The sequence below is a fragment of the Emys orbicularis genome, chromosome 9 (assembly GCF_028017835.1).
Source record: "Emys orbicularis isolate rEmyOrb1 chromosome 9, rEmyOrb1.hap1, whole genome shotgun sequence".
In the NCBI taxonomy this organism is placed as follows: domain Eukaryota; kingdom Metazoa; phylum Chordata; order Testudines; family Emydidae; genus Emys; species Emys orbicularis.
In genome coordinates, this window is record NC_088691.1 from 11,923,920 (window position 1) to 11,949,821 (window position 25,902).

The 25,902-nt window shown below is 44.9% G+C and overlaps 2 protein-coding genes across 3 annotated transcripts in view; both read right to left on the reverse strand.

Annotated features, from left to right (window-relative positions):
• TBC1D8B (TBC1 domain family member 8B) overlaps window positions 1–11,672 on the reverse strand; it is a 56,271-nt gene extending 44,599 nt beyond the window's left edge. Inside the window, exons 1-2 of the mRNA XM_065411186.1 lie at window positions 11,554–11,672; window positions 10,768–10,778 (exon numbers count right to left, since the gene is read on the reverse strand). Of these exons, the coding sequence (XP_065267258.1) occupies window positions 10,768–10,778; window positions 11,554–11,672 (130 nt within the window). The remainder of the gene's footprint in view (window positions 1–10,767; window positions 10,779–11,553) is intronic.
• A 12,327-nt stretch (window positions 11,673–23,999) lies between these two features.
• The window catches only part of RNF128 (ring finger protein 128), a 70,808-nt gene continuing 68,905 nt past the window's right edge, over window positions 24,000–25,902 (reverse strand). For both annotated transcript variants that reach the window (XM_065410733.1, XM_065410732.1), the window contains exon 7: window positions 24,000–25,529. In XM_065410733.1, the coding sequence (XP_065266805.1) occupies window positions 25,411–25,529 (119 nt within the window). In that variant the 3' untranslated portion in view covers window positions 24,000–25,410. The remainder of the gene's footprint in view (window positions 25,530–25,902) is intronic.

Sequence of the window (25,902 nt, forward strand, 5' to 3'; positions counted from 1 at the left end):
ATGTTTATATTTGTTTGACGAGCTTTTGTTTATTGAATTATTCATAACACTGAGCTCGTTTTACACTTGGCCTTGACATAGCAGATGTTTTCATTGTTAATCTCTCTCGCCATTCTCCCAATATCATTGTTTTCAGCTATGATACATGGCACAAGGATATATTTGCAAAGTCACCATTTGCAAAGACTGATGCAAGCACTTATCTTAAAAGGGTGATTTTATGATAGTCTGCTACAAAACAGCACTGCTCAAAATGCCAAAATATTCTCAATATCCACTACAAAGGCTGGCAACGTTTCACTAGGTTTTAAGGTTCAAGAAACTAACGTTGGGTTGATCTCAGTCATGTTATCAGTCCCCGAGATGAGCAGATACAGGAAACACATTATGAAGAACATTATCATAAAGGGGAATTACGGATGCAGGCATAAACTGGCTGAGGGGCTGTGACATTATTGACATGAACTGTGACCGTATAGATCATTGTTGCAACCAAGGCCTTATAGTTACACCAAATCTTATACAAAGGTTGTCGAGTGAGGTGTCTATGAAAAGATGATCTGCTGGCTATGATTATGGTATCTGCATGCATGTAACAATTTTGTAGTTGAAATTATGAATATTGGCTATTTACTTGTATCTCAATGTGTTTGATTCTAAGTAGCATTAGTGAAGCATTTGGTCAGTTTCTTGAGAAAGGAATTTGCAGATTAAGTGCCCAATCAAGAAACACTTAACTGACAATGAACCTTGGGAGACTCCAATCCACATGAGAAGTTTTCCTGGGAACATTCAAGGTAGCATGTGAGCAATCGCTGCTCTCCCTGTAAAGAACTGAGTCATGCATGGACATGTGACTTGCCCATGTGACTCCAGACTTCATCTTGCTGCTGTGATTTTCCACAGTAAGAACAAAGGGGTGTCCTTCCACATGGCAGAGAATATAAAAGGCCCTGGAAACCCCTCCATCTTGTCTTCAATCCTGCTTCTTACCTCTGGAGGAACCTTGCTACAGACTGAAGCTCTGAACAAAGGACTGAATGACCCACCCAAGCTGTGGATGTACTCCGGAGACTTGATTTGAACCTGCAGTTTATTCCATCACTGCTAAAAGCCTGAACCAAGAACTTTGCGATTACTGTATGTAATTGATTCCATTTAACCAATTTTAGCTCTCATCTATATTTCTTTCTTTTTATGAATAAATCTTTAGATTTTAGATTCTAAAGGATTGGCAACAGCGTGATTTGTGGGTAAGATTTGACTTGTATATTGACCTGGGTCTGGGGCTTGGTCCTTTGGGATCAGGAGAACCCTTTTTTCTTTTACTGGGGTATTGGTTTTCATAACCATTCATCCCCATAAGGAGCGGTGCTGGTGGAGATACAAGGGAACTGGAGTATCCGAGGGAATTGCTTGTATGATTTCTGGTTAATGGGGTAAAACCAAAGTCCTCTCTGTTTGGCTGGTTTGGTGTGCCTTAGTAATAAAGGACACCCAGCTTTGGGCTGTCACTGCCCTTCTCTAAGCCTCTCAGTTGTGTCCCGCCAGAGGCAGCATCGTTACAGGGGCAACCAAGTTTCAGCTGTTCAAAAAAAACCTACAGTGACTCAAGTCAATGCCCAAAAGACACCCACTCTGAAACCACCATCAAATCAAGAAGATTCTTTGGAAAGCATGGAGGTAAGAAGAGAAATGCAGCAGTTTCTCATGACGGTCTAGGGTTAAAGGACTGGATAGCTCTAGGGCAAACCTCCAGTTCATTGGAAGCCAGCAGACATTTGTGGGGGAGGGGTTAGGTATGTCCTAGATTAGACAGGATGTCTTGTCGCCAAGCAAAAATAAAGGCCACGATAGATTCCCAAATCTATATTTAGGCACCTAAATAAGCAGTCTGTTCCAAAAGTGCTGAGCCACTGTGCCCAATAGGTGTTTATAGTTAAGAACATGCATAAGTGTCTACAGGATCAGGGCCCTATTTAGGTGCCTGGATGTAGACCTAAGAGTTTAAGCATTTGAAATATAAAGTACAAAAAAATAAGGCTTTCATTCTAACAACATCCCTTGTTCTCTTTCCCATTAGCCGGAGAGAGTCTTAAAAAAGAAAACACACCCTTGTTTGAGAGTCTTTTAGATGGTTTAAAAGATGGCAATAACTGCCTTTTGCGTAAAAGAGAAGACAGATAGTTGAGTTGGGCTGGAGCTACTTCTGTTGCTAAAATCTGGTCCCACTTCATCTCAGGTGGTGTTTGGGATTCAGCTGGAGCTGGTACAGCTAGCAATGTAATCTGGATCCCTCTCTATGGACCGATCTGGTCAGGACATCCCTCAGGATTAGGACAAAGAAGGTCCAGGGTCCAAGGAGATAGTGGGAGTGGCAGCCATGATGGTGAAGCTTGCTCTGTTCTTTCCTATTTCCCCCCCAAAGTCTCCTTCTTTAAGGACTCAAAAATGAGTGGCAAGTGGAATAATCCATCCCCTCATTATTTCGTTCAACAATCAGACTGAATATCTGACACACCAATTTCGGTTCATTACTTCCACATCTTCTGTTTTGACTAATCATGATTTTAGCATAGTCCTTGAACCATATTAGAAGCCCTTTTGTTTAGACTAATTTAGTCCATCTTTTTCTCAGACCTTTTCCCATCAATGTTTGTTATAGGTTATTACGACATCTTATGAACTTTCACACACTTTTTAAAATTGAGCTCACAATTAGAGTAAATTTGTAGGCGTAATTATCACAACAGCAATCACTGTTTTTTAGTGGATGGTAATCAATTCTTGTATTTTGTATTACCACTTTCGAGACGGAGCCAAACCACTGAAAACCTAATACCGCAGCAATGTTTCAGGATGCTGCTTTTTTCCTTCCCATCTACCTCTAATCTCCTTCCCTCCAGCTAGGACAGTTCTGATGGTCAGTCTTATCTGTCAGCTGAAAGCTCTGATGCAGTAGTGTATACAAGCATCAAGAAAAAGGCTTTGAATCATAATGTAGAATCACCATTATGCATCCCATACAGCTCTTTCATATTATTTCATGCTTTTTAGTTTTAGACCTTTGTACATGCATTTTTATTCATGTTTAAAAAATTAAGATGAACCTAGGTGGGTAACACGACTAAAGTTTAACTGGTAAGTTTCCTCACTCCTGCTAGATAACATTGTCTAAAAGTGTTCAATGATTTGTACAAAGGCAATCTAAAGTGGTCTCTTCTAAACAATCAGTTAGGAGCTTTCAGTATTGGGAAGAGCGTTCAGCCAAGTCAATAAGCAGTTGTGCTACTAAAACATGAACGACCAACAAGCAGCCAAGACCAGAAAGGCGGGGAAATAAATCTCATTTGTTAAACATGCCTCAATATCCAGTTTCATCAGATAAATTCTTAACTTAATGGAACTTGATTATCTAAGTCCAGAAATCATACAATAAGAACAGATTCCAAACAGGATTCTAGTTTCAGGAGGTGCTCTGTTTAGTGCATAAAAACAGGTCTGACATTCAGGACTCCTGAATACGATTTCCAGCTCCAAGACCTACTTGCATGATTAAGTAACTTAACTCCATAAAACTCCATCTAAAAGAAAGCTGAAAAACTTGTTTGAATTGCACTTTGAGATCTTTCAGTAAGAGGGGCAAAGTACTACTTTATTATGTTTCTGAATCTTCATCTTCCCTTTATCAAGATCAGCCCAACCTCCCAGTCATACAGTCAAGCACAGGATGGAGTGTAAACACCACTCTTCCATGAATAAAGTAAGAAGAGATTCTAAGAAGCAGTGGAATTCACCCACAGGTAGTAGGACTGCAACACAACTGGGGCCTGATCCAGCTCTACTGAAGTCAAGGGAGGACTTTCCATTGACATTAGTGGGCAATGAATCAGGTTCCCATTACATGGCTGCTATTGGGAATACTTACATACATAAAGTAAACCATACGTGTAAATCTTTCCAGCCTGGGCCTAAATACTGATCATGTTCATTGCACTGTGCATTTGGAATTGGCTTACTACATTTTTGGGTAAAATCTTCCCTGAAGATGTGATGTATTTTGGAGCAGGTCAGTCACTAGCTGGAGTGTTGGGTCCCTGATAGGATATGAGTTATGGTATAATCTATTATGCAGAAACACTGGGTGATCTGCTCTGAAGTTAATGGAGGTTTTGTCACTGTTTTGATTGACTTCAATGGGGTTAACTGTGTGTGTAAAGTTAAACTCATATAGAAGTTTCTGCTGCAGGACTGGGGCCTAAAAGGGGATCTCTCAAAGTTAGTAATTTTCAGAGGGATTACTTGACGAGACAGAGAGAGAGAGAGAGAGAGAGAGGAAAGTAGTTTGTACACAATTCTCTCGGGTACTGTGCATGATCAGAATCACAAACATATTCTAGTTTCAACCGAACAAGGAGGGCCCATTTACATTTAAAAGGCATGTGTACCGCAAACAAGCACAACATTAAAAACAATGTATTTTACCTGCAGAAAATGTAGTGGCCAAAAGACAAATTCTTTTAAGAGTTGTCCTTGTGCTCATTAGTTAACTATAGTAATGCAATATTGATAATCATTTACTTAATACTGTTATTTTTGTACTCCCTGACTTTGGACCAGATCAACCCCTAAACCAAAGAGAAGGCAGGAAATCTCCACACAGTTCCTTTCAGGAAAAATCCCCCTATATTGTTTGCTCAGGTCATGGGACCCATTTAGAAATCTAACACAACAGAACCCCAAGACCAACTAGGACTTCTGGGCACAATCATAACACAAGTAAATAATAAGGAAGAGCAAGAGACACTTCACAAGCAAATGGAATAGCTTTTGCCAACTGCAAATTCAGCATCCAGAAGGATGCTCAAGTTTATTTCAGGGACTCGTTTCGCATCCGGCCAGCCGAGTATTCAGCTGAGGGTCAAAGGTGACTTAAAGCCAACTTTGTCAACCCCTCCCAGCTGAATTGCAATGTGTGCTTCTCAGCTGCAACCAATTTAGGAGCATCTGTGCTGCAGAGTTCATCTCTTCCCTCTATTTATTTTCCACTTGAAACTGTAATCCACAGTTTCAGATGACAATTTTCCCAGCAGCATACACTCCTCTGTTAGTGACATCATGGTGTAACTTCAGATGAAGAAATAAAAGCAGGTGAACCTCAAAAAACAAAGATTCTGGTTCATGCAAATATCCCAGGCAAAGTATGAGAGGAGAGTAATACTTCAAAAACAGAATACATGACTAGAAAAGCAGAGTGGCTTAAAATATATTTTTTCACAAAAAAATTTCCATAAGAAATTCTCTGCCTGCCAGCACTAGCTGCTGAAGCACCAACAAAAGGAAACAAGCTTTCCCAATAGTCTAAAATAAACATTGTATGCAGTGTGGTTGTAGCTGTTTTGGTCCCAGGATATTAGAGAGACAAGGGGGGTCAGGTAATATCTTTTGTTGGACCAACTTTTGTTGGTGAAAAAGACAAGCTTTTTTGAGCTACACAGTGCTGAAGAAGAGCTCTGTGTATCTCCAGCTTGTCTCAACAATTTTGCTCTCACTCAAGAACTCCAGATGCCATGTGAATGTATGAGAAATCAGGGGACTTTTAAAGCTGCTGTGAAGTAACAGATAGAGAGATTAATTCTGATTAATTTAAGAGTAGTTTTAAATAACTCAATTAAAAATAGCACTTTACAACTTTGTAAGACCCTGTTTTCTCCAACCTTCAAACAGCAACTGAATTTACTAAGTCCTTCTTTATGTCAGACTTAGTTCAGTGCTCCTTATAGGAGTATTGGTATCATGTCACCTTCTGTTGAAACAGGTAATGAAACAGTGAGTCGTATTTCTAAAAACTGCTTAGAAAATGTATCATAACCTATATTATATTATTTATATACTGCAGTGCCCAATATACTTAAAGTTACATCATGACTTTTTAAGTACACTGAGCAATTCAAGTATATACTCAGGACTTAGGTTATAACCTATTATTTTCACATGTTCATAATTTTTGCAAAAAAAATGTATTGCCACTGAACTTTATCTCAGCTCAGAGGTGATTTTAAGCGGGGAGCTTAAGCAAATCCTTTCAGCTCCTCTGATTTATGTGAATGTAAAATAATATCCACTTACTGTTTTCTGGAGCTTTCTTGTTCACATATTAACTAAAAATTGTACTGAAATGCTCCCCTTGGCTACATACACACATTTTAATTTAAGTCTGTATAATGCTATGGGCAATACAAGAAGCCAAAATCCAGGTGTATTTGGACTTATAAATACCTTAATTTACATAAATAAACCAACTGGTAAATCAGTCCGTCTCCCCTACTCCAAGTTAGGTATAAAAATCAGCTTTAAAAAACGCTGACCGAGTAGGCTTATATACAAGTATTTGTGGTAAGAAGCTGGGACTGGGAGTAGTAAGAAGTTCTGCCTAAAACAAATAGGTAGGAAGACTAGTATTTGCTCCAGGACCAATGAGTACGAGCAGCTTTACCAGCAGCTCCATTAGACAGAAGGTCTTGACTATAGCTTCAACCCTGAAGAGCATTTAAGCACCACAGATACTACGGGTCCTGCATCTCTCTCCTCCTGTTCCACTAACAAGCTCTGGAACACCAAGGACACTCTCTAGTCCTACAGAGTGCCACAGGAACAGAGTCTCCAGGACTCCTGCAGAGTTTAAGAACTCCTGAAGGATCAAGGAAAACAACTAGGTCCCAGGAGAATGAAGATGATTAGCTTCCCAGGACTAGAAAAGGTCTTGGTTGTGGCAGCACTTTCTGGCCCAGTGGAACTTAGGAGTTTTGCAGTCTTCCAGGCAGCTCTCTCTGCTGCTAAGATTTTATAAATGCTGAGGGCAGCTTGCAATGTTCTTAGTAGTTCAATTATTCTTAATGACCATCTCCAAAACAAACTATACCAACTTCTAAAATACTGCTGCAAGGGACAAGCTCTCAGTGATCACTAATGAATAAAACAGTGAAAGATTCTAGATCATGTCATTTTTGCAATAGCACCTTTTGGTAATCCCTCTGAGGACTTGCTCCAGCATGCCTCACCAACCTCACACCCAGCCCCCTCACTCTGCTCCTCCTGCTTTGGCCCCCTCTGTCCAACAACACCTCCCATAACTCTCAACAGCTGGAAGTCACTTCCAACAGTGCTGGTGCTGCCCCGCACATAGCTAGAGCAGAATAAGTTGTCCCATGATTCAGGAAGTGAAAAACTCTATACCCTACTGGTCTTGTCCTGGTCAAGATTTATGTGTTTTGCACTCCTGTTTTTAAACATGCTTGAAAACAGAATATACTTAGCACTACAAAGACTAAATACTACATACACCTCATGCAACAGTGGTCCTGCCAGTCACACAAATATCTGCATTGCAAAACAATATTTCCTTATAACTCCCAAGGCTAAGTGCTGCACAGATCACACAAGACCCTTATTAACATAGTAAGTTTTCATCCTATTTTCTACCACAGTTGGAAACCTGCTGCAAGCCAGCCATTTGAAAGGTTCAGTCTAGTAAAACAGAAGCCGGTAAAATCCTTTCTACCTTACATTTTGTTACTATACATTTAATAATGCAGCAGCATCCATCCATCAAGTGTTGAAAAGCAGCCATCCCACTATAACATACCAAATCACTCATCCCCTGTGCCCTGCCGATCATGCTAAAAAAACAAACAAACAAAAAAAACCTCCCTGTAAGATTAAGCAGCGATATCCAAGTACATTTGAATAAGCCTAAGAGAAATTCCATCAAAGACACGCGCATTGACACTGAAAAACATTGCCTTTCATTCCCACTAGATGATTACATTTTAAAACACAATTTTCTTTTGGTGAAATTACTAAGGGTAAAATCCATGTTCACAGAGGGACAGACGGACAGCTCATGCAAATAAGTCCAGATCTGCAGCCGCTCCTTCCATGTTTCTGGGGTTGTGGACTGTCCAGGAAAAAGAGACAGCAGGGTCACAATATGGATTAACAAGCCATGGCTCCTACAGAACAGGCTACAGCAGTAAGGACTACTACAGACTCAGAACTACAGTAATGGCCATTAAGAAGTTCAACACTGAAGGAAAATGGTAATTCCTTTCCCCACCTCCAAGGAACCCCCTTTCTTATGAGACTCATGGCTTAGTGTAGGGAGCAGGGAGGATTTGGTTCCAGCAATGTATATTATCCACAAAATCTTTTTTTCTGATTATTCCATCTTGTCTAAGCAGGGCCGGCTCTACTGTTTTTGCCACCCCAAGCAGAGTGCCAAATTGCCGCCGCGGACGGCGGGGGCAGTCCGTGTGCCGTTAGGGCGGCACGCGCGTTTCCGCAGTGGTGGCAATTCGGCAGCAGCTTCTGTCTTCAGCCGGAAGACAGAAGCCGCCGAATTGCCGCCGCGGGCAGCTGAACACACAGACTGCCGCCCCTTGCAGAGTGCCGCCCCAAGCACCTGCTTGGAATGCTGGTGCCTGGAGCCGGCCCTGTGTCTAAGTACCTCAAGATGAAAGGAAAGCAGCATCCACTTGAGACAGCCAGAAAAATATCAGCAAATAAATCATTCTACCTCTTCATTGAAAGACTGGTATTTTGTTACAGTGAGTTCTCTCGTGTGACTACTGTAAGGATACTACTCTTCTAAATAAGGTCCTGCCTGCATTACAAGTACCGCCATATCTTTGTAACCAGGTCAGGACATTCTCATCTGATCCCAGTTACAACAAACACTGCTGTATATACCTTGCAGCTTTGCTGCCATCACAAGTGTGTTTTTGCATTCACATCTGCCACTCTATCTGTAACAGTGTGTTTTGGAAAAATCTGAGCTGCGATCCCATAACAGCAGACAGACAGGACAGACAGAGGATGCGGACGCAGACTGGCACCTGCAGCACATAAGGCAATGCATATCATGTCCTACCATGCATGGAACTATGAGGAAAGGGAAACTGCCAAACAAGTTCCAAAGCATGCTGCATAATTAGGGGGAGGAAGGGGTCTCATCTAAGAAAAAGGTAAGGAAAAAGGGAAAGGAAAAGAATGTGCACTGGACTGATTACATAAAGACAATCAAATACCCGCACAGGCCTTTGGCTTATCACCTACCAGTTACTAAGCAAGTATTAACCATGCTGCATATAGAAACAAACTATGATGTAGAGCGAACCATGTCACCAACTGATTATAAACTTGTGCCCTGATCCTGTAATCAGACCCACAGGGGTCACATACACAAATCTGATTGTAGGACTGGGGTCCTGCTTAAAAGGTGTGGTCTAGGGGAGGCCACTAAGTGGTGCAAGACTGTACTCTGACCCAGGGAGATGTTCACTGTGTTTGATAAAGTATAGCTTTTAAGTGTATGGCACCCAGCAACATAAAGAGCTAAAAACTAGACAAACATAGCCAATTATGTTAATTAACACCTTGAAAGTATATATTTTATAGCTATGAAAGCATATATAACTGCAAACATTTATTTCATAGACCATCTCTTCCTAACCCTCATGAAATAAAATTTTATTTCAAGCACATTCTGCAATTTTATCCTCTGGCCATTCAACAATGACATTTTTCTAAACAAGAGTTGCCATGATACTAATGGTGAAAGAGACAGGCATCAACTGTGTAATGCCACAAGGATTAGGGGGAGGACAGTAGGAATATATTTGTACACGTGTCCTTCCATACTGATGAATATCATCAAGGACATGGAACTAGTCACAGAGATGTCACCTTCAGAAAAGACAAGGGCTCAGAACATACACTTGGACAACTATAAATAAATATACATTATTTAGTGGAGAAAATTCATCTTTAAAAGAGTGAACTTTTAATTCTGGAGTCAGCTCTACATTTTGTTGCAATCACAATTTTTAAATAAATAGCAGCATACAGAAAGATAATCTTCAGACCGAGTGAGTGACAATGGGTAGGGCTTACTTTGGTCTCCAAAGATGCCAGATTTAAAACGAGGATGAGAGAGAAGCCAATGCACATACATGATTTACCTTCCCTGGAAAAGCACTTAACTGCCCAGCAAAAGCAGCAGCTGCTGCTCAAACCAGTCCTTCCCGGAAGAGTTGAGTTCATAATTAAACAACCTGACACTTTTACAGTGGTGTTTATGACTAGAATTACCCTTGATTCCTAAACCCAAACCTGTTTTTCTCTGTATTTCTTAGAAATTTGTTGCAGCCTTTTTGGAGGTTTATTGGGCTACTAATGATTCCTTTCATACGTCCTTTCTTCCCTGCAAATGACCTGTATGCCCAGTCCTATCCACGTCTCCAACACAAGGATGGCATATCCAGACCCACCAACATTCATTCTGGAGTCAGGATTCATTGTCTCACAGGCCGGATAGTCTTTCCCCACCAGGATGGAGGATTCTGCACTGGGTTTCAATGAGATGATTAAACCCTCACGTGCACACTTCTAAAAATCTCTCTGTCATTCACAATGCCACAGCTGGAGACTGCCTTGGATAACCCAGAAAGGAGTGACTCGTCCAGAGCATCCAAGAACTAAACCCTCCTAGACATCCAGGGCATTTCTCCTGGGAAGGGAAAGCAAAGAGGAGCCACAATTTAGTAAGGAGGGAATTCTGTTTGTACAGAACCTAGCGCAACGGACACCTGCTCCATGACAGTAGCACCCAGGAGCCCCAGTTGGACAAACAGATAATAATGAGTAGAGATCAGATTTTACAGCCTAAAATTTTTATAAAGTGAAGTTTATGATGTTGAGAACAAAGACCTGTTATCCCCCTCAGCCAATCCAGAAGTGTCATATTGGTGGGGGGGAGACAGGAGGGGTCATGTGCCCCCCAATGTCTGCCAGGGTTTATATGCCCTGCCCTGAACCCCGCTGCACCAGAATCTTTAAATCAGAGGTTTTCAAACTGGGAGGCACGGCCCCCTTGGGGGAGGGGGTGGCAGAGGAGCACTGGAGGTGGGGGGAAGCAGTGATGGCAGCTGGCTTGGACTTCGGCCCCGCACGGCAGGACTCAGGAGCAGCACCTCACCTCTTTTTGTAGGGGGGGGGGGGGGCACGCAACCAAAAATTGTAACGCAAAGGTGGGGGGCTCAGCTCCCAAAGTTTGAAAACTGCTGCTTTAAATTGTGCCCCGCCCCCACTGTCAACAGTTACCCGTCGTCGCTGCCAGCCCCCATCGCCTCTGCAGATGCCTTGCCACTGCCAGCCCCGGCCTGCTACCCCTGGGCCGGGGAAGGAGCAGCAGCTTCCCCAGCAATATCCCCAGGAGAAGGGACCCAGAGCTATGCCTGGGGCAGGCTGGTCAGCCCCCTTCCCCTGGGCGTGCCCGGCTCTGCCCCGCTGGGTCTCGGGCAGCCCCGCGAGCAGCCAGCCCGCCGCGGGGCGACCCAGACCCTCAGCCCACCCCGCCCCACCGCTTGCCACGAGCCCCCCGGGACAGGGCTCCCAGCCCCGACCCCGCCAGGGCTGCCACCGCCCCGGCAGCAGGGGCCTCCCGGCCCGGCACTGCGCCCCCCCGGGGGCGGGGCGGGCCGCTCACCTGCCAGCCCCCCGCCGTCCTCCCCGTAGCCTCGCCTCCGCTGCAGCACGAAGTAGCGGTTGGAGCGCTCCAGCACCCACAGCTTGAGGGCGCTCTTCAGCAGCACCTCCTCGGGCTTCAGCCACATCTCGGCGCCCGCCGCATGCCCCGCTCCGCTCCCACGTACACAGCCGGCCTGCCAAGCTCCACCGAGCGGGGGGCGCTGCCCGCCGCCGCCAGGCCCGCCGGGAGATGTAGTTCGCTGGCGGCCGCTGGCCGCGGTCCGGGCGCCGCCCTGCACTACCAGCCCCAGCGGCCGGCGCGGCGCCGTGAGGGAGGCGGGTGGGCGGCAGCTGAGCGCCGCTCTGGGGCGGGGCGGGGCGAGGCGAGGGCTGGGTCGTCCCCCGCGTTTGCCTAGTGGTGGCCGAGTGGCCGCGCAGCCCCGCCCACCGGGGGGCTCGGCTCCGCCCTCGCCGCGCGCGGTGTGTGGCAGGGCGGTGGGGCTCCCCACGGCTGTCTGCAAACGGGCTGGCACCGACCTCGGCCATTTGGTGCCAGGCCCTGGGAGAGGTGTGGGCTTCGGGCAACGCACACCCCCACAGCCTGTCCCGGACGCACCCCCAGCACCCACACATACACAGCCTGTCCCTGACACCCCCCCACACACACAAACACAGTCTGTCCCTGACACCCCCCCAACACACACACCCTGTCCCTGACACCCCCAACACCCCCACAGCCTGTCCCTGACACACACCCCCACACACAAACACAGTCTGTCCCTGACACACCCCCAACACACACACCCTGTCCCTGACACCCCCAACACACACACCCTGTCCCTGCTAGCCCCCCAACACCCCCACAGCCTGTCCCTGACACCCCCCCCACACACAAACACACCCTGTCCCTGACACCCCCAACACACACACAGCCTGTCCCTAACACCCCCAACACACACACATTCACAGCAGGGCCGGCTCCAGGCACCAGCCGAGCAAGCTTGTGCTTGGGGCGGCAGATTCCAAAGGGCGGCATTCCGTCTATTTTTTTTTTTTTTTTTTTTTTTTTTTTTTGCGCTTCACTGCTTTGGCCGCCCCTACAGGTTTTTTCTTTTTGGTTTGCTGCTCCCGCCGCCCTGTAGGGGGCGGAGGAGGGAAGCGCCCTGTAGCAAGCCCGGCAGGGCAGCCCGCGTCCTTCCCTGCCTGCCGACCGGAGCAGCGCGGAGCCCTCCCGGCAGGCGGCGCAGCGGGAGGGGCTGCGTGGCAAGCACCCCGCATAAGGAAGCCCTGGCTGCCCCCCTTCTCTCTCCCCCCCCTCCCCCCACTAGCCGGGGTGCGCACTCCGCTGCCTGGGGTCTGCAGGGCCGGGAGTCCCCCTACACCCATGCTCCCGCTGCCCCGCAGGTATTTTTTGTTTGTTTTTGTTTTTGTTTTTTTTTCTTTCCTTCGCCGCTCCGGCAGGCCGGCCAGTTTGTTCCCCCCCCCCCCCCCCCCCGCTGCTCCGGCCGGGGGCAGGTTTGTTTCCCGCCCCCCTTTCGCCGCTCCGGCAGGCCGGCCACTTTGTTTCCCCCCCCCTTCGCCGCTCCGGCTGGGGGCAGGTTTGTTTCCCGCCTCCCCCCCCTTTGCTGTTCCGGCCGGCCAGTTTGTTCTCCCACCCCGCTTTTGCCGCTGCGGCCGGCCGGTTTGTTCTCTCCCTCCCGCCGCTCCGGCTGGGGGCAGGTTTGTTTCCCGCTCCCCCCCCCGCTTTGCTGCTCCGGCCGGCTGGTTTGTCGTCCCCCCTTCGCCGCTCCGGCCGGTTTGTTGTCTCCCCCGCCCCTCTGGCCGGGGGCAGGTTTGTTTCCCGCCCCCCCCTTTGCTGCTCCGGCTGGCGGTTTGTCTCCCCCCCCTTTGCTGCTCCGGCCAGCCGGTTTGTTCTCCACCCCCCTTTCGCCGCTCCGGCCAGCCGATTTGTTCTCTCTCCCCCCTCCTCCCCGGCCGGGGGCAGGTTTGTTTCCTGCCCCCCCCCCTTTGCTGCTCCGGCCGGTTTGTCGTCCCCCCCCCCCCTTTGCTGCTCCGGCCAGCCGGTTTGTTCTCTTCCCCCGCCCCCTTCGCCGCTCCGGCGGGGGCAGGTTTGTTTTCCTCCTCCCCCCCCCCCCCTGCTCTGGCCGGCCGTTTTTTGCTTGGGGCGGCAAAAAAGCCAGAGCCGGCCCTGATTCACAGAGCCTGTCTCTGCCAGCACCCCAACTAGGGTCACCAGATGGCAAGTGTGAAAAATCAGGACAGGGTGGGGGGTAATAGACGTCTATATAAGAAAAAGCCCCAAATATCCGGACTGTCCCTATAAAACCGGGACATCTGGTCACCCTAACCCCAACACATACACACAGAGCCTGTCCCTGCCAGCACCCCAACACACACACACAGCTGTCCCTGACACCCCCAGCACACACACAGTCTGTCTCTGCCAGCCCCACACACTATTGGAAGCCCTGTCTTCCAACAGTGGCCAATGCCAGGTGCCCCAGAGGGAATGAACAGAACAGGTAATCATCAAGTGATCCATCCCCTGTCTTCCATTCCCAGCTTCTGGCAAACAGAGGCTAGGGGACACCATTCCTGCCCATCCTGGCTAATAGCCATTGATGGACCTATCCTCCATTAATTTATCTAGTTCTTTTTTGAACTCTGTTATGGTCTTGGCCTTCACAACATCCTCTGGCAAGGAGTTCCACAGGTTGACTGTGCATTGTGTGAAGAAATACTTCCTTTTATTTGTTTTAAACCTGCTGCCTATTAATTTCATTTGGCGACCCCAAGTTCTTGTGTTCTGAGAAGTAGTAAACAACACTTCCTTATCTACTTTCTCTACATCAGTCATGATTTTATAGACCTCAATCATATCTCCCCTTAGCCGTCTCTTTTCCAAGCTGAAAAGTCCCAGTCTTATTAATCTCTCCTCATACGGAAGCCATTCCATACCCCTAATCATTGTTGTTGCCCTTTTCTGGACCTTTTCCAATTCCAATAGCTCTTTTTTGAGATGGGGCAATCACATCTGCACACAGTATTCAAGTTGTGGGCGTACCATGGAGATGTGGGTGTAACACACACACGGCCTGTCCCTACCACCCCAAACACACACACAGCCTGTCCCTGCCAGCCCCACACACCCTCTCCTGCCAGCCCCCCCAACACACACACACACTGTCCTGCCAGCCCCACCAACATACACACAGCCTGTCCCTGCCAGCCCCACATCCTTCCAGCCCCCCAACACACAGACACAGCCTGTCCCTGCCCCCCCACACAAGCAGTCCTGCCAGCTCCCCAACCCACACATGCTGCTCCTGTCAGCACACACACAGCTCCTGCCAAAACGTGCACACTGCCTGCCCCTTTCAGCCACAGACAAGGATTGTGCATGCAATCTGTGTCCTGGCATGAACCATGCATTCCCTCTGCAATGTTATTTACAGGATGCAATGTCGCAGACACATAGGAAGAGCAAATCCATGTCCCCAAAGAACTGTGACAATCAAACCAAAGACAGAAAACGATAGAGGTGAAGGAAGGGCAGTTGAGGGTGAACAATAATACCTGGCTCATAGATAGCACTTTTCATTCATAGATTTTCATAGAACAGGGAGGGGGACATAGAACTTGCCAGCAAGTTAAAGTATGGATTGGATGAATGGTCTATAAGGTGGATAGAAAGCTGGCTAGATTGTTGGGCTCAATGGGTAGTGATCAACAGCTCGATGTCTATTGGGCAGCCGGTATCAAGCAGAGTGCCCCACGGGTCGGTCCTGGGGCTGGTTTTGTTCAACATCTTCATTAATGATCTGGATGATGGGATGGATTGCACCCTCAGCAAGTTTGCGGATGACACTAAGCTGAGGGGAGAGGTAGATACGCTGGAGGGTAGCAATAGGGTCCCGAGTGACCTAGACAAAGTGGAGGATTGGGCCAAAAGAAATCTGATGAGGTTCAACAAGGACAAGTGCAGAGTCCTGCACTTAGGACGGAAGAATCCCATGCACTGCTACAGGCTGGGGACCGACTGGCTAAGTGGCAGTTCTGCAGAAAAGGACCTGGGGATTACAGTGGATGAGAAGCTGGATATGAGTCAGCAGTGTGCCCTTGTTGCCAAGAAGGGTAACAGCATATTGGGCTGCATTAGTAGGAGCATTGCCAGCAGATCGAGGGAAGTGATTATTCCCCTCTATTGAGCACTGGTGAGGCCACATCTGGAGTATTGCATCCAGTTTTGGGCCCCCCACTACAGAAAGGGTGTGGACAAATTGGAGAGAGTCCAGTGGAGGACAACGAAAATGATTAGGGGGCTAAGGCACATGACTTATGAGGAGAGGCTGAGGGAACTGGGGTTATTTAGTCTGCAGAAGAGAAGAGTGAGAGGGGATTTGATAGCAGCCTTCAACTACCTGAAAGGGGGTTCCAAAGAGGATGGAACTAGGCAGTTCTCAGTGGTGGCAGATGACAGAACAAGAAGCAATGGTCTCAAGTTGCAGTGGGGTTGGATATTGGGGAAAACTATTTCACTAGGAGGGTGGTGAAGCACTGGAATGGGTTACCTAGGGAAGTGGTGGAATCTCCATCCTTAGAGGTTTTTAAGGCCTGGATTGACAAAGCCCTGGCTGGGATGATTTAGTTGGGGTTGGTCTGGCTTTGAGCAGGGGGTTGGACTAGATGACCTCCTGAGGTCTCTTCCAACCCTAATCTTCTATGATTTTATAGCAATTTACAAAGGAGGTCAGTATCAGTATCCCCATTGTATAGATGGGGAAACTGGGGCACAGAGAAGGGAAGTGACTCTCCCACGGTCACCCAGCAGGCTATTAGCAGAACCACGAACAGAATCCATGTCTCCTGAGTCCTAGTTCAGTGCTCTAGACACTAGGCCTCGCTGCTCCTTGCATATTTAACATCAACCATGTGAAAGCCTTGCATTCTTACCCACACCAGGTGCATTAAAACTGCAGCACAGTGTATTTAAAAAAAGACACTAATATGGGTCACTATTTGGGGGATATGAGAGTGAAAAATCTCTCCCCTCCCTTCTTTTATGAAGGAGGCTGACTGCATCATAACAGATTGCACACCAATATCAGCAACAATCGATTTTTAGGGGTAGGGGGTGGTTTGGACCTCTCTTTAAATGTAGTTTACACTTAATTTAAAAAGTGGGCCAACTCATGCAGAAAGGTTTCTTTGGAGAAGGGTTGAAAATTCAAATTTAATAGCCAAAGGGACCCAGAAATAACCCTTTATAATTCACATAATCTGTCATTCAAATTTTATTACTTTTTTTTCTGAATATATACAGAAAGCTGGGAGTGTCAGCAATGAAGACTACATATGTGAATGGTAACACTTGTAATGTGCTTACATGATCATATCACTGCCTGATTTATACATACCACTATCAAGATGACCTTATTGCTGTACCTGCAGGTCAGTATATCAGATCTACCTAAGACAATAGATCAGATAGGAAGAAGGGGGAGGAGGGACAGTAGTTAGAAAAATAAAAATAAAAAAAAGGAAAAGAAACTCCAAACAAAAGGGGTGTATGTATGTGTTTACATAATAGTAATAACAGTTCTTTACACTTATTTAACACCTTCCTCCTGAGGATCTCAAGTAGTGAAGCTCAGTGGTTTGAGCATTGGCCTGCTAAACCCAGGGTTGTGAGTTCAATCCTTGAGGGGGCCACTTGGGGATCTGGGGCAAAATCAGTACTTGGTCCTGCTAGTGAAGGCAGGGGGCTGGACTCGATGACCTTTCAAGGTCCCTTCCAGTTCTAGGAGATGGGATATTATAGTGAAATCTGGGCCTTATCAAAGTCAATGGCAAAACTTCTCTTGACTTTAACAGGGCCATGGTTTCACTCAAAGTGTTTTATAAACTTTAAATAGGGCTGGTCACATTTTTTTTAAATTGATACTTTTTTTCATTTAAATTTTGAATTCCAATTAAAAGGTCAGTCCATATATGAACATTTCAATTAAAAAACGGAATTTTTGTGAAAATGTCATCCTGTTTTTTGAGTAGCTATAGAGCTGGTAAAAATTAATTTAGAAATTTTGGTTAATTAATTTTCATATGTCAGCTAAAGACGGGACAAAACTGTCACAAAAATGGTGACATATTTTCGACCAGCTGTAAGATTATTTAATTAAGCCTCACAACATCTCTGTGAGTAGGTAGATACTACTTTCCCCATCTTACAGACAGGTAAACCAAGGCACAGAATGAATAAGTGATTTTCCACACACAAAAAACTGTATCACAGGTGGGACTGGACTCTTGACTTCTTGCTCTAATCACTAGATCACACTGTCTTGGGTGTTTTAGATTTGTTTGTTTTGTTTTAAATGGAATTGGCACTCCAGTCACTGAAATTTGTTGGTGGAACAGTAATGCATCATCAGTTGTGTGTTCTATGCATGAGCAGTGTCTCTTTGTTTAGGATTAATATATGATAGGTACAAAAGAAGGAGCTTCCCGCATGCTTGTGACAATAAATAATTTATCTGACAAATTTTGTCTCTGTGAATTGTCTGTGAACAACTCAGTTTCCCTCACATATTGTTTATTCAGAATTATTCACCAAAGAAATCTTGGGCTGTGGTTTGTTAGTGAGCAGTTCTGATTGGTGGTATAGGTCACATGGTACTGCATGTGATTTCATTCTCTGATCTGATGAGTGTAACTCTTCAAATCCAATTTTCAGTGTGAATATTCATTATTACATATTCAGAAATCAGTTTTGGCACATATACTCCAGTTTGCGACTTATTAAATGTCATCTTTTCCAAGAACACTCCTGCCAGTAAACTCAGTCCCTAGAGCATATGTGAGCACAAACACAGTCAAAGCAAACTTCAGCCAAACATTCACAGAAAATGTTTGGCAGTGTTTGCCCAGCTCTAGCTGCTTGTCCAAGCACAGGTGACTGAAGCTCAGGGGATCAGTGTAGATGCAGAATTTGGGAAGAAATCAGGTTTAACTCTTATCAAGGGCTTGAACTGGGGTAAGCTGTGCTGGTGTAAAGTATTTTTAAACTAGTGCATCATGTCTACAATAGGGGACTGCACTAGGGCATCTATAGCAGTGTAGCTACATCACTGTAAGAAACTCCAAGGCAAACATGCTTTAAGAGAAATCCATTCCCAGAGCTTCAACTGGGTTTAACCCTAAAACAGCCTCAATTTACCCCGGTGTGCCTAGGAATGGGGTGCTAATTGACCTGTAGGATGTAGCTTCACTTTGGAGGCCTGTCACCACTAGGGAAAAAAAGGTGAGTTTGTCATGGGTTAGCCAATACAGGGTTACTAACATAACGTAAAATGCTAATGAAGATATTGCAGTTGTAGTTTTATACACACATACATTAGCAGTAGGATGTAAATGTACACCGATATAAAGTAAGTTATCCTACCGCAGTTTCCAGTGTGGACACAGCCTAGGAGCGATTCAGTCCTGGGGGAGGTTAGGCCAGGCCATGTTTGCTTTTCCCTGGGGGTTTCTACCAGGGGAGGGCAGGTGAAAGTTGTAGGTCGCTTTTCATAGGAACCCTGCGGTGAGAGAGGACACCTGGATGTGCTGAATCCATCCATCCTCCAACTGCTATAGCCAGGCCCATGCCCTAGCCAGTGCCACCAAGTGTGGGCCTGCCCTGACCAGCTGCATGGCTTCACATGAAGGTAACTTTAGGCATGAGGCACTGAAAAGCAGTCACCTGTCTGAAGCATTTGTGGATCTCATGGAGCATGATTAGGCCCTCGAGGACATTATGGACTATTTCCTGGAGTGTGTTGAGTCAGGAGCTGACTTGGTGCACCTGGTTTTTAAAATTCCCAACAGTATACATTAATTTGGACCTGATTGAATGACAGTCAGTTGGCAGAGGCGGCTAATTAACTGAGTAGAGATACAGCTGAGGGGCTAATTGGATGAAAGTAAACATCACCCCACCCCCAGGAGCTGGGACTATATAAGCAGCCAGGATGCACTAGAGGATAGTATCTGAAGAAGTGAGGTTTTTTAATAATTAGAGGTTTTTTTGTTCTACAAATAAAAGCACACAACTCTTATTTTAATATCAGTAGTCTTGCCTTTCTAATTTGATGGATGTGCCCCCTTTCCCCCACCGAAGAAGCCCCCGAGCTGGGGCTGGGAAGGAGGGGGGTCTCTTCCTGGGAGCTGCAGTCCTGGAGCTGGGGAAAGTTGCCTCTTTCTCTGGCCACTGCAGCCCTGCATATCCCAAATTCCCCCCTCCCACCTACCCCCTTTTCCCCCCATGGCTACCACCTCACATGAGTGTCTTGTCCAGGCACCTAATTAGTGGAGCCACGCCTGAACGGCTCCACTAATTAGCTGGGTGGCCCTTCAATGTCTCATGTGCAGCCACCCAGGCGCTCACCTTAGACCTTGCAGACCACTGGTGGTCCATGGACCACAGTTTGAGACCCTCTGCCTTAGATGATAAATAAATCCTTTCAGACTTTTAGGAACAATACAGTGCTCAAAATCTCACTGCTGAAAAGTCTTGGGTTATGAAAGGTAATAGCCCACACATGACAGTTCACATCATTGCCCTATTTTGCCACATGATCTTATTGAGTAGAAATCTTTCCAGCATGATTTCTTGAAAAGAACTCAAACATCTCTGACTGAAACCTCTTGAGCAGAATTTCTTCAGGGAGGGTAACCACAGGAGCATGAGTGGACCTAATCTGCTCTGGTTTCTCTTGGTGAGCAGAATAAAAATTGAGATATCCAGATTTCCCAGTGGTAACCTCAATGCTTATATGGTAGTCATTAAAGTTTATGCCATTACCATTTGCAAGTACCACAGTATTCCCCGTACTCTGTATTTGCAAAGATTTTAATGGAGCATGCACTATGTACAATGAACTGCAAAATAAGCCAGAAGCCCACAGCTTTTTAGGATTATATGTCAGTTATTGTTCTCTGGCAGCAGAGGACCAAGCCTCAGAAACATTGTTAACCATTTTTATTAATAAACAAAGGACCAACCCTAGCCCCAGGCAAGTTTCTATTTCTAGCTTGCCTAGAGGGCCACTCCTATCACTGCTTGTAAATTACATACCTCCATAATGCCAAAGAATATTTATGTAAATACAAAGTGGGCAGTTCAAAACTTATAAGGGTGTGTAAATCACAGTTGCACAACTTCATAATGTCACAGGTAAGGTCAGTTAAGGACCAACTAGAAAGGAAATAATGCAAAGCCTTATGATTAATACAAATACATGGACTGTGATGCTGGTAGTGTTAGAATCACAGGAATGGAGGGCTGGAAAGGCCCCCCCTCAACAGATCCTCTAGTCATCCCCCCTGCACGGTGTGAGGACCACGTATACTTAGACCATCCCTGACAGGTGTTTGTCTAACCTGTTCATAAAACTCTCCAGTGATGGAAATTCCACTGCCTCCCTTGGAAGCCTGTTAGTATTCTTAGAAAGTCCCCCCCCCCCCAAATAGCTTAACTAAATCACCATTGCTACAATTTATGAAAATTATTTCTTGTCCAACTTTCAGTGGACATGGAGAACACTATCACCATCCTCTTTATAACTGACCTTAACATGAAGACTGTTATTGGTTCCCGCCCCCACTCCCTTTCCCTCGGACTTCTTTGCTCAAGACTAAACAAGTTCAGGTTTTGTTTTTTTTATTAACCTTTCCTCCGAGGTTAGGCTTTCTAAACCTTTTCTCATTTTCGTTGAGCTCCTCTGGACTCCAGGCAAAGCGCAAGAAAACAGAAAGACCATTGTTTCTCAAAATACACAAGCTAGTGATTTGCGGATTGTTGGGCATATGGAAATATTTAAGGATGTAAACATTGTGCATGCATTTAACAAGAAATGTGCAGAGCTAGAGTTTTTACAAATGGACTTTTAGCCCACGCAAAATGTGTCAATGCGATATTAAAACTAGCCTGTTAAGCAAAGGGAGGAAATATTGAGGGGGGGGGGGGGGAAATAAGCTTACACAAGTTTAACTCTGCCCTCTTGTGTGCATATGTATTACAGTAGTCTGGCCACATGCTGTTTCTCAATGTAACAAATTTTCCAGCCACCATGTATACATGCATATGATGTTTAATCTTTCTACTGGTCCATTCTCCTCCTGCCCCTGCCAATCTCATGCCTTACATATGCTAGGCACTTTACAAAACGTAAGGCACACCATCCCTACACCCCAGAGCGTTTACAATCTCAGTAAAATCAATTCAACATTAGTTTCATGTACTGTTTGAGTAACGGGGAAATGCAGAGCAGAATATGTACCCCACCGATGTACCCCTATGATCCAGACTCTGCCTTTTACATTACTAGCAGAAATATTAAAGAAAAATGTAACTACTGCACTTCAGAGAACTGCAGAATGTTAAATAGGTTTTAGCACTCTATGTTCATATGGAGAAACCCAGGTACAAGAGACAGGAGCAGAAGTAGGAATTGTAAAATACATTACTATCAACTAGACTTCCTGTAGTTTGATTAGTCAGTTTGGACCAGATCTTGCTTCTGTTGAATTGTAGCCAGTGGAAGTTTAGCTACTGACATAACAGGGAGGAGGACCGAGCCCTTGGATAGCAGAGCTGTCATTATCCTTTGCTGTATTTGTTGCAGCTTGCACAACTCCCTCTCATGACCAATATCCACGTAATACTGATTCACGTCAGGCTGCCCGCTCTCTATGCTTGTCACATTCCAATCCTTCATTACCAGTGGAGACGCACAGTTAGTGGAGACGGAGTGGATCAGTGTGCAGAATCTGATTCCACTCGACTTCATTCACAAGTTGAGCAAACAAGATGAATGGTGCTTTCTAGAGCAGTGGTTCTCAAACTGTGGTCTGTGAGCTCCATTCAGGAGGTCCACAGATAGTTCCCTCTAAGGTGCGCGCCTGGGCAGCCGCACACGAGATAATGAAGGGCCACCCATGTAATTAGTGGAGCCGCACAGGCGTGGCTCCACTAATTAGGTGCCTGGACCCTGGAGAAGATGCATATGTAAGGTGAGGTGGTGGCCTTGGGGGGGAATAGGGTATAGATGGGAGGGGGGCGTGGGAGGAATTTGGGACATGCCTGGCTGCGGCAGCGAGAGAAAGAGGTGACTTTCTCCAGCTCCAGGGCTGCGGTTGCCGGGGAGAGACACCCCCCCTTCCCAGCCCCAACTCAGGGGCTGCTGCGGTAGGGGAGAGGGCACATCCATCACATTAGAAAGGTAAGACTACTGATCTTAAACTATGAGTTGTGTGCTTTTATTTGTAGAACAATTTTTTTCATATATAGCGTTTTTATCCAAAGCGCTTTACAATAGTTTGTAGCGAACAGTACAAACAACATTTGGAAAGATCATTAAGTGGTCTGCTGAGACCCTCAGCAATTTTCAAGTGGTCCGCGAAAAAAAAGTTTGAGAACCACTGTTCTAGAGCTTGCAGATTATCTAGTAATTCTTGCAAAAGTTACTTAATGGACACGTACACTGACTGGATGTGTTTATCATCTTAATACTTTCAATTATTTAAAAAAGTACAATAGTTCTTAAAATTATATGTACCATTGAACAGCCACATGGAATTTTGTAATACTTCTGCCACTGTATTTCAAGGTGTGCAATATCAATTTAAAACATATTGATGAAGGATGCAAATCACCAAGTTAACATACCAGTTCTTAAAAATAGCTGCTACATTTGCATATCATCTACAACTGGAGTTAGAGCTTTACCGACCCCTTTTTAGGTTATCCCATCAACCTTTGTTTTTGCTCTTGAAATACCAGCTTTGATTGCCTCTTTCTCCCATGCCACCCCTTCTGTAGGCAAGCTTGTCAAAAATCCTTAAAGCTACTTCATTCTCCATCAACTCCTTTCTTAAAATTCCGCTGCTGTGGTGCATACAGAAAACAGACATCTGCTAGGCTGTTGTGAGAATTGTTACAGATAGCCTATGAATTAGATATTCAGGTAACCTATGCAATATATCATACCTCCAACCCCCTTTCTCCACCCCAAAAACTTCCAGCTTGTTCCACGCACCTGTTGTGGTTTGTCTCTTCAATTGGAAGCTGTTTGGGGCAGAGATGATCATTTCCTGTACTTGTAGAATGGTTTATAATGGGTTTAGGCCCTCAGCACTACTTCAGTACAAACAGTAAACGTGTCAAAATAGTATTACCTATTATGTTATGGGTGTTGCATACTACCTATTATGTGTATTACTATCTAACTGATATTTAGTAATTTTTTTGGTCTTTGAAACACCATTCTTCTCAGATATGGACATGAGGGGGGGAAAAAAACCAAACAGTTTTGGGATTGTGGATGGAAAAAGGAATGAGAAACATTGAAATATCTGGTTATGGTCCACCCAGAAGAAGAATTTAGTAATAAAAGTGGTTATGTACAAACATACACAAGTATCAGACAGGCCACTTGAATATAGTTTTATTTACATTTTCATATTCAAAGAAATTCAGTACAAATCATGAAATATTTACAACATTCTTAATCATACTACACAGAAGTAAGAAAATGCATTGTTTTCTCCCAAGAGATTCAACAGTAGTACATTATTGCTGTTCTTTAGACTAAATTCTGTTAGCATTAGTATTAGGAACAAAACCACAGAATAAAGAATAAAGACACAAAATAAAAATAAAGTGCATTATAGATGTACTTAGTTAACTTTGGTGGATGAGGCTCTAGACTTTGTACTAAGGCACCCTTGTGTTCCACTCTCCCCAAATATTAGAAAACTATCAGCAATAATTTATAGCTTCATTTACAGGACATCAGTTGAGTCATTGCAATTTTATCCAGTTTGCTAAACTATGCACCCCCCCCCCCATATTCAGTAGCATTCTTTACAACCTGTTGCCTTACCATGTTCTATTCGGTGTTTGTAGACCTTCACCCTCAGTTGACAGTCTTCAGCATTTCAGACTCCCACAAAGTGTGGACTAGCAAACATTGCTGGTGTTGCAGCTATTTATACAACCCCTGAGCCATAGGATAGCCTTCAGACTCCATTTAAAAGTCCATTAATTCACAAGTTAGAAGTTTGAGAAAGTGAATAGGGTATTTAAAACAAACAAACAGCACTTCTGGAATTGTTCCCTTTACAATATTGTGCAAGTCAGACTTGACCTGTTATTTAAAACCCTTCAAATAGGTTTACGAATATATGTTGCATTATATGATGGATTAGAACCTTTACCTCATCTGAAATAGGTTTAATATTCCACAAAAATATTTGGGGGGCAGGGGAAGGTTGATAAGTATTTAGTTTGTAATTCTGTCCTATTAATTTGGTGCAGTGACAGTTAACATGATCATTGCTTTACATAAAACAATTAAGTCCAGATGGATTTCTATTACAACCAGATCAAAATTGATCTTTATATTAAATCTATGAGCTCCAAATCAAACAATTCCCAACAGAGACAGCTACTACAGGAGAATCCGCTTAGTACAATATTTAAAAAAAGCAGCGTGTTTTCACAGACTGAATGGAAATGTCGCTGCACAAGACTGGCTGGGTTAGGAAGGTTTGGTTCAATGTTAAAATCAGATGGTTTTCTTCATACGTTCCTTTGAGAGTTTTATCTGAAGAATACTTGCACTAAATTCCATACGGAAGATAAAAAGGTTTAAATTAGAAGAAGGTTAAGTTTTCAAGCCATGTAATTGTGATCTATTAAAAAAAATTTCATTTCATCCCAATATTTCCAATGCAACATTGCTGCTACAGAGTAGTTCATTTGTTATACCGTTTGACGTACATAACGACCACAATTGGCAGTTTGCTGCAAAGGGTTCAGATTCCACATTGCCTGACAGATTTTTAGGATTTGATTTCTTGAACGCGTGTTTCATCTGCTTCAAAGCTTGGGTTGTCAAGGTGAGGAAGGACCTCCACTGCTGGAGAGTGGGACTCATTGTTTACGAGATGCAGATTGTCATCTTTTAGGATGAAACAAAAGAAAAAAGCAATCAATAAATAGCTTTTGGTTCACTTAATTATCCTAAACTATATACTAACTTGTCCTCTCTGGAGCATCACGCTCTCTATACACACACCTACTTGCCATACGCTAACATGTTGCAACTGAAATGTTGCTCTGTACCCCTACATGAAGTCCAGACCCTTCTGGGCTGCAGTTTGTTGCCCTCTCCCCACTACCTCACCGTTGGCACCTTTGGGAATAAAGGGTAATGCCAACTACTTTTGTGTTAACATCTCATTGAGTACACCCAATATGGGGGAGAGTGCCAGGTTATAGTTGTGTGGTAGATCCTGGATAAGAGAAGCTTAACAAAAAGTAGCAGGTATTGT